Source organism: Nilaparvata lugens, chromosome 1, assembly GCF_014356525.2.
Source record: "Nilaparvata lugens isolate BPH chromosome 1, ASM1435652v1, whole genome shotgun sequence".
Taxonomy (NCBI): Eukaryota; Metazoa; Arthropoda; class Insecta; order Hemiptera; family Delphacidae; genus Nilaparvata; species Nilaparvata lugens.
Window position 1 is genome coordinate 53,691,060 of NC_052504.1, and position 9,660 is coordinate 53,700,719.

The 9,660-nt window shown below is 35.0% G+C and overlaps 1 protein-coding gene across 1 annotated transcript; it reads right to left on the reverse strand.

The window, feature by feature from the left end:
- Positions 1 to 1,806: 1,806 nt before the first annotated feature.
- Positions 1,807 to 9,439, reverse strand: LOC120351951 (tachykinin-like peptides receptor 86C). Its single transcript, XM_039430994.1, is given in 4 exon segments — positions 1,807 to 1,993; positions 2,908 to 2,971; positions 2,974 to 3,120; positions 9,312 to 9,439. Coding segments are annotated over 4 exon segments (450 nt in total). The 5' UTR covers positions 9,364 to 9,439.
- Between the last annotated feature and the right edge of the window lie 221 nt (positions 9,440 to 9,660).

Consider the following 9,660-nt stretch of genomic DNA (forward strand, 5'->3'; position numbering starts at 1 on the left):
TTGAAGCATTTTTATTGCATCGTTCGTTACATAATAATATAAATTATACAATATCTCTAATATACTTCAGGAGTAATATTTCTCTAAATTATCCCAATTAATCCACTATATTTTAGTATTACGTAGTGAGTTTCTCAATTGTTTGAATCAATTGCTATTAGTATTATAATGATCGCAGCAGTCAACAAGTAATTGCTGACTAGCCTGCAAGACATTAATTCAACAGATATTTTCCGTGAATTTTGATGATATGTTGATAATACATTGATGATGATGATGATAATAATGATAATGCAAAAACGTTCATACAAAGAAAATGACATACAGTTGGATAAGTGATTTAATTATGTTTATTGTCAGATACCAATTTCAGGCTGTATTGATCTCCATGGCATTAAAAGGAACAAATAATCGAAAGATCAGACCCAATATAACATAATTAATGTGAATATTCCTTGTAAATTTTAAATTACAATATGAATTAAAATTCTTAGCGCCCTTTTAATATATATTTTACGACCACATGCTTCAAAATCTTCAGAGTCATTCTCAAGTGATTCACAATCAAAATGACTCTTGAGATTCGAAACATGATCTGATAAATACATAACAATTGAGTGCATAACAATTTTTAACTTTTTTGTACATACAAGTAGCCCTAAATAGCAAAGTGAACCTTCAACAATTAATTAGCAACTAGAGGCACAGCACACAGCACGGTCAGCTACAGCCAAGGCAACAGAGCAGACTGATTATGATTTTGTTATAGTATAGTTTTCTTGTCATTGAATATTATTTGAATAAGTCAGAAAAGTGATGTCATTGAATTCTACTAATAAGTGGAAGAATGTAATTTGATTGTGCTGCAGCCAGTCGCAGTCGGCAAGATGAAAAGAGAAGAATAGTCAAAATAAATCATACATTACTAGGATCATATTTCAATAGTGAAAACCATTTCCATTTCAATAGCATGCCTACCAACTTCAGAATTATAACCTTTGTTATAAATACTTTTGTTTTGAGCAAATTTCTCTATTGGGTGTTTTAGGTAATGTTTAGAGGCAAGATTTTGTAATCTCTGCCGATTCCTCATTTTCCATTTTTTTAAGCTAGTGTGAGCCAAATTATTGATTTCAAGGCACTGAATCCGAATCTGAAATTAGAACTCTTCTATCTCCATTTTTACACAATTTAGGTTTTTGATGAGAGATCTTTATCGAAAACGTCCACTCGGATGCCTGGAGAAAATCGCTCCCATAGCGATTTGAAAACATCTGCAGGCCAGCAGAGTCTTGTTGGAAACGTCGGCTGGCAGATACGCCGAGGTCGGTGTGAACACCTGCATTGGTTAAGCCGGCAACAGATCTTCTTCCATCCATCCATCACAGACTCTGCAGAGCCACCGAGTTTGGTGTGAACATTACTTTTAGTGAAAAGGCATCATTGGACTGAAAAGATGACTGTAGGAGACAAGAATATAACATGACTCCAGATGGATCATGGGATCAGAAAGGGTTAATATTCCAGATTGGTTTGTTATTGTTGACCCAGAAGTTCGATCAGAAGGTAGTATGAGCTGTTGAGAACATAATAGATTATGAGACATATTTCGTTTATCGATTGCTTAAAAGGGTTACGTAGTAATTGAAAACTCCAAACTTGTAAAAGCAGGGGTGGAGATCAGAACACAAAAGGCTACCTCTCTCATTCCTTCTTTTTGTAGGCTCATTCTGTCTTTCTTCGTCCTATTCATTTGAGGAGTTTCATCTTTCCTTCTTCTTCATCCTTACAACTCTTCATCACCATTTAGGATCTTCTCTTATCATTCCTTACAATACCAACTTCGAGTCTATTGTTATTGGCTTTGCTCTCAATAAGCGCCTTCGAAATAACATCCCTAAAATCTGGAAACAAGTTTATTCTTACTGTATAGTTGATAAATGATCCTTTAAATGATTCCGGGATGTCCAAACTCCTCACGATGGTGTTTTCACTGAAAATTGGGGATTGGATAAAGATTATGTAAATGTATCCTCGTTCCTCTCCAGAATAACTAGAATCCCAGTGAATCCAGAATTCAATTTAGGAGCCATCAGAAGTTTTCATTTATGATCTTCATTTCATAAACATCTTATCATCATTCATTATATCACTCGCGCACATAATTATAGCCTATTCATTTTCATCACAGCACCATGCTCAGACAAAACAATCAACATTTTGCAACGGTTGATTGGAATCATAAATATTGCACCGCATCGAATTATGGAGAGGTGGTCGAAAAAATATATAATATATTATTCCTATATAGTCCTATAGAATTAACATAATAGAATAAAACATCTACCTTATTTTTCTTTTTTTGGTCGGGGCGCAATATAATGACTATTTGACAGGGCGACATGAGTGTTGATGTCTGGGCTACATGTGTTGTTGTCTGGGCTACACTGTTCAATGAGTATTCCGTAATACATTGAATTGCATGAGCACAAAAAACAGAAAGTTTAAACAGGAACGCTCCGAGAAAAGCCTATAGAATCCATTAACGATCTACGAATTACTCTTGAGCGAAAAACCACTCAATCAAGGCATTCGCTCTTCTATTTTGAAGAAACAATCGTTTTTCCAACTATTCACCATTAGTGAACACAGAGCTTCGATTGAATTCGCTCACCACTAATGCACTGAACAAAAAGGATTCTGTCGTTTACGAGTCAGATTTTGCGTAATGTACTACCATGTATGCAAAATCAATCAATAGGTAGCATACGCTATGCAAAGTATTCTGTTGATAGATAATGTCTATTATTGAGAACAGCTCCAGCAATATTGAGCTATTTCCGCTCAGTATAAACGAAATAAATTTGTTCTAACTGTAATTTCGAATTTTCAGTATCATCTACTCACCTGTCAATAGAAATGGCAACCAGAGTGAATACTGAGTCAGCCACAGTGAAGTTGGCAACAAAGTGTTGACAGTGCAGTAGAACGCTCCGAAGGGCCAGTGCGAATTCACCATGAAAATAAAGTTGAAAATGCAGTTCAGCAGCGACATTAGGAGATCAGCCAAACTCAGGTTCACCAACAGATAATTGGTGACAGTACGCATTCTTCGATGCGCTGGAAAGAGACAATATAGAATAGATAAGGAAAAGTTCATGATAATAATTCTCAGTTGAAATATGAGATTATTCCTATTTATAATGATCATTGACGAAAAGATTGAAGATTATACGGTTTCAGGGATTTGAAATAAGAATGTAGTTGGAAGCATGGTGAAGTTATCGAGCTTTCAAGTTTTCTATAATTCTACGGCCAAAATTACTGCTCCTTCTTGAGTGAGTAAGTGACATTCTTCAAACGTCTTCCACAAACTTTTCTCTCGATAGCGGATTCAAACTTTTGATCCCATTAATAATTTTTCTTCAACATCTTAGCTACTTATCTTCACCCTAAACATTGTGAAATTTTATCAAATTTTATCCTCAGCATCATAATAAAATAATACTAAAATCTCACTGGAATATGTGAGAATATGAATGGAACAATTTTCCCTGTTGATCAGACTTGTGAGCTGTTGAGTTTGATTATTCAAAGACATAACTCAATATTACAGTTCTAAAGGTGCATCTTACAAGACTTTTGTAAAAGACAGACTTGCATGGAACATGATTTTGAATGCAACATGGATTGTAAAATTACAAATTCAAATCGAATGTAAATGAAGCTCACCATTTTATATGGTATCAAGGTACCAAGAATACATTCTAGAATGTATTCTAGTCACATTGGTATGTATCATAATCAAGTTTTTCACTTGTAGGTTTGCTATACGTGTCAAGTGGAGTGTTTTGAGAGCTTTGAATATAGAAATTGGCAATTTTTTGTATATTGGAATAGGGGCTTAAGTTCACTCAACAATAAATTTTCAATTTTTCAACCGAATTTGACTTATGATGCATGATTTTGGACCGCCTGACGAGCCGAAAAGAATAAAGTGTAGTAGGGTAAAATCTGAGCATTGTGTCAAAAGTTATGAGTGTTTGAAATTTTGATCCTCGAGGTGTCCTTGAGCGCGCCTCTCCACTAGGAAATACTGAAATTAAGTGCATCTAATGGGTGATTCTCATAAATCATAATCTCATAAACTTATGTCATTGTTCGAAATATCAATGTGAGGACAATGTAGTTGGTGATGATGGTTGGAGCTGAAAATTAGGTGTTTTTCACAATACAAGGAGCATCGCTGTCAGGTGTACCTGGAAATCTATATGAGATAGAACGCTCTACCTGATCTCAGATTGTAGAGCACAAAAGAAGCCCAGAGGGATTTTGAAATATACATCTAAATGGTAACAATCGAAAGATATTGTTGATCAAAAACTAAAATTTTTCTTCAAATTTCACTCATTTATGAAAAATCATAACTCAGTACTCATTGGAGATAAAGGGTTCCGAATGATCTAGTTTTATTCAGAATTTTATAATCTAAAAAAGGCGACAGCAAATTTTTTAGCAGATTACTAGATTTGGCAGAAGTAGCTGAAAACTGGAAAATGAGCCGAAAATACGAGGTTTTTGGGCCACCCCGTATATGGCAAAAGGAAATTTTTCATGAAGAAATTGGTTCTGGACTTCTCTTATGTACTTGAATAATATATTAAGAAATCAGAACTACAATATAAATTGCAAGCACACCCCCTTTTCTATGTCTATATCGACTGGACTATAATGCAATTGAGTATCGAACTGCATCCGTTATAAAAAATTCAGAATGATGTTCATCGTTTGATGTCAAATACACTTGAGACGAATGTGAGGTAGCGCAGCTTTCCTTTCTTGATTGTGAGCTTCAACTTTCTGACTTTTTCTACAAATCATGACATCATTGAATAATGTTTCTCTCAGTACAGTGGGCATATAAGGGGGATGCAAGGGGCCCGGCCGCCATCTACCCCCCTGTGCCTGCACTTTTTAAAAGATAATAGATAAGATAATTTTGAATAAAATTTAGAATTTAGGAATAGGCCGGCACATAGAAAATACCGAGTCTATACCTAATTCATGCAGGTGAACGGGCTAGAGTCAAGAAAACTTCAATTAATCTTGCCATGCCTGATTTAATAGGTTTATACTATAGAATAACACTACAATTTGAAATATTAGAAAAATACAAACAGTTTCAATAAACATTGGCAGCTAAAATCGAACAACAGAAACAACAATATCATGTTACTTTGTTGACATTCTTCATCTGATTCGGGGGCGCATTACTATCCCCGTTTAGATAGCAATACGTCACAAAACCAAACAAGATCAGTCATAAAATAACCAATCAATTTCAACATGAAATTACTCAAGAAAGAAAAAAACCCGTTGAACCCAAATTTCGTCGATAGTAACCCATATAACCCATTTCATAATAATTTTGAATCCCCACTTTTATTGACATTCTCGAATGAACCTTTGTTTCACTACACTGCACTTTCGTTGGTTTGTACGTTGCTTTATCGTCGGGGTTACAGTACCTTGTTTTTGGCGGTGAGCTTTTACCGGTTGAATTTGGCTTGACGGCGACGTCCTCTTACGTCCCTAGACCTGTCGTCTGAACGGGTGTCTTGAAGCGGTTTTACATAAAGTTGCGGAACCAAAGGGGTGGTAGTACAAGAAGTTGGTTTGGGGACACACATGAACGCTGTAAATAAATGTATTACAGCATTAATTTCTAACTCTTCCTACAATTCATCAAAAGCTAAAACAGGAGTTTATTCTGTTATTTAATTTAGATTTTATCTTGACGTTCTGATTTCCTTCTCAAAATTTAACAGATTTAAAACAAATTTACTTGCCAGAGTGTCATTAATCTACAATGCAACTTTATGAAAACACTCGTAATAAATTAATAAATGCTTTTAGAAAAATGAATACTTCATTAATTATGATGTTAACTTTTATGATATTTTTCGTTTGGTTTGCAAAATCAAATATAATTTTTCATATAGTAGCTCGGCTAGTATTGTTGGAAACTTGTGCGCTAGCCAACATTTATTTTATTATTAATTATGAACTTTAGGACGCAATCCAAGTGTAAATAACGGGCATTTGCCCAAAAATGCTCAGAACCTTAATTAAAAATGAACATTCCAGAGTTTATGATTTGATTTACCTACAAATACAAGTCCAAAAACTAGTATCAACTGAAATTATGAATTTATCACTAATAAAACAAGACACTTTATAACACAATAAAAGAAAAAAATATTAAAATTTGAACATTCATTAATATTAATTTCTGGAGAAGAAAAACTTTCTTCTTCATCTATTAAGATTTCTATCATAAAAATTTACTAAATCATTCAAAAGCCTTAATGACATAAGAAAACAGAGTCTGAAAAATATAAATTAAAAATGTCATAAACTCAATATGAACAATTCTTAAAAGTTTCATTCCAATTTAAAGGCTATCTTCCTGACTTGCAGCAATACTCTACGATAATATATCTCCAGAAACAATAACTCAAATGTAACGTAACTGAAAACTTTCCTACTTCTGTAGAAAAAATTTATAAGTATCTTCCATCACTAATAAAATCAAAAGGATTATTCTCAATCATATTATTAACTTGAAAAATAACAGGCTTAATTAATTCAATACTCTTATGGAAGTTTCAAAATTGATTGAAAATTCCTAAATTATATTTTAACCTTATTTTACGTACCTTAGCGGTTATTTGAAGAAACAATTATTCGTACATGATGAAGAAACACAATTAACCTTTCAGGACATGGCACTACTAGTAAATTAAACATTAATAAAAAATAACTTGCTCCTACATTAACTACTGAAATAAACTTATAAACCTGCCAAAAAGGGGGAAACATAGTGACTACATCTTTACTCTCGTAGTGCTCCTAGCAAAGTGTCCTCCGAAACGTAATCTGTCTTGCGCGGCTGGGGAATCCCCACTACTGTATTAGAAACAGGTCTCCTATTGGGCGAATGGAATCAATTTGACCAATCGTCGCGTGGCTTCTACAGCCTTTGACCAAATAGTAACTGCAAAATCGGTCGTTTGTTATAATTTCAATGCTTGCTGTTTTCCAACTTATCGCATTTTATGTCGCGACAAGAAGGCTAAATTTTAGAGATAATTCCATAATCTACATTCCTCGACGACTCGGAGCCACAATTTTTAAATATCTATCATGGGAAACTCGAAGTCATGGCCGTTCATAATAGAGAGAGAAAATAATTTATTTCGCTAACTCACTTACAATAATGGCTCTAGTCTATTGCGTATTAAATTTACTATTATAACTTGGGAAAAGGCCTGAATTAAAGAGAGTGCCCGGCACACCCGAAATAATGAATATGAGAAGAATCAGTACAGTAATTACAGAAAAAAGTACAGTAATCTGATTTTTTTACGGTAGGGGTATTTTTGACGGTAAAGTAAAAAAAGGGTTCAAGCAAATTATCCTCTGAATATGCACAGCAGAACTAAAATTAAGTAGTGTTGTAAATGTGCTTTTGTGATTAACACTTTATTCATTGATAGCTTACATTTTATGAACATGATAAAAAAAAATACAACATCAATTTGGAACGTTCATCATAAAACTCCTCATAAAACTCCAACTTGTTATCTTTTAATAAACAGTTTGTTTCCAGAACAATTACCTTGGCAACTGTGTTCACATCATAAGTATCCATGTAGGGCTAGCCTATATCACCATCCCCCCCTCTCAGGGATGTTGGTCTCCAATATCCAGATTTCCTTGATAAGGTGCTGGATGATAAGTGTGCAACCTTTGGTTTGGTTATTCTTTCAGTTTTCTTTATCCTATACACAATTATCCTCTTCACAATCTAGTACAGGTTTACTAATTTCGAGTAAACATTTTTTTTAAATTGCCAAATTCAATTCTTGGCCAAATAACAAACAATTTGGATTCTTCGGATTTCCAATAAACCTTAAACAATTAGATACAGCAACATTTCATCCTCAACCTTGTGGACTCTATTGCGTCCCCACCAACGATGTCTCAAACCTCTAAATCGAACAATACTCTGCTCAGTCATACCTCAGGACAGACTTCCTCCCTGCCAGACAGCCATGCTTCTGCAGTTGCGGACAGATGTGCTTCCACTCAGCTACATGCTGAGGACTGAGGAGTCCCATTCAAGCTAGTGACACCCTCACTTGCTCCTATTTTCTCACTTGTGCATACCCTAATGCATGTCGTAACCTGCGCACCCCAGGCAGTACCTGTGCCCCACCATATGTGTGACTTTCTTGGTACCAAACAATGTTGCTTCAGACGGTCTGTTGCTTCCAACTATTTATCTCTGATATTCTAGATCGAGAGATAGAAATACCCTCCTTATCTTGCATTATCATTGAAAACTTTTAATATTTAAAATCATTTCACAACCAGTCAGATCATTCTCAATTCATCTATTGATTGAAATCATTCTTCATCAGAAAGAAGTATAAATTCATAAAATCTTGTTTTGAAATTCATAGAATTTTTAAATCAATCAGACCAGGTTACAAGAACATTGACTCCAATAGCCTGAATCTCTTGTAAGCCTCTTTCCACGTGATCAGATTCCCCTGTGAGTAAATCACTATAACTTGTGGCCCACTAACAATGTCATACATATATCTCAGAGCCAACCTAATAGGCTTGTCGAAGTCTAGAGCAAACCAATGGCCATGATTCTTCTAAAAGTCATCTAGCATCTTTTCTTTTCACCATTAACACTAAAATAAATAATCTTGAACTGGTTTAAAACTTTCCTCGATTTCCTGTTGCAAATTTTGTCCCATATTAGATACAAATCTAGCATACCTTCATTTATCGATTTAATCATCTCGTTTGAATGTTTCCATCTCCTTTTTAATTTTGCTCTTGTTTAACATTTTTTGTGTAACAAACTTTCAGCACAATTATTTTTCAATTATTAAATTCCACTTCTTACACAATGTTGTAAATTATGCTTTTGTAATTAACACTTTATTCATAAAAGGTTCACATTCATGAACAAGATAAAAAAATGAAATACAACATCAATTTGGAACGTTCATCATTAAACTCCTCATAAAAACCCAACTTGTTATCTTCTCATAAACTGTTTGTTTCCAGAACAATCACCTTGGCAACTGTGTTCACATCATAAGTGTAGGGCTAGCCTACATCAGTATCATGGGGTGTTACTTAAAATCACCTAACCTAACATTAACCTTGGCACCTAAACCAACCCCCCCCACACCCCAAAACATAAAAGAAATTGCAAATGAACTTACCAAGAACAATCCACATGACGATTATGTTTCCTGCAACAGCAACAAATAGCATGGGCAGGAAGAGGCAAATCCAGAAGCATTTCTGCCACCAGTAGAGCTGAAAGGGTGCGTCCTGTCTTGAGAGGAAGCACTCGATGAAGTTGTTCTGCAGTTCGGAGTTTTTCGGATCGCTGAAGAACTGTTGAGTGATAGGATGAGGACGTCGCCGCTGGAGTTGGTCAGCAGATGATGTTGGCTTTCGCGGCCAGCCAACAGCAGCGCTGTACAGTTGCTCAGCAGGACAAGCTCCTCATCATCCACTGCTTTCTCACTTGTCTCACTCATCACAATCAAGTTAACCTGAAAAAAC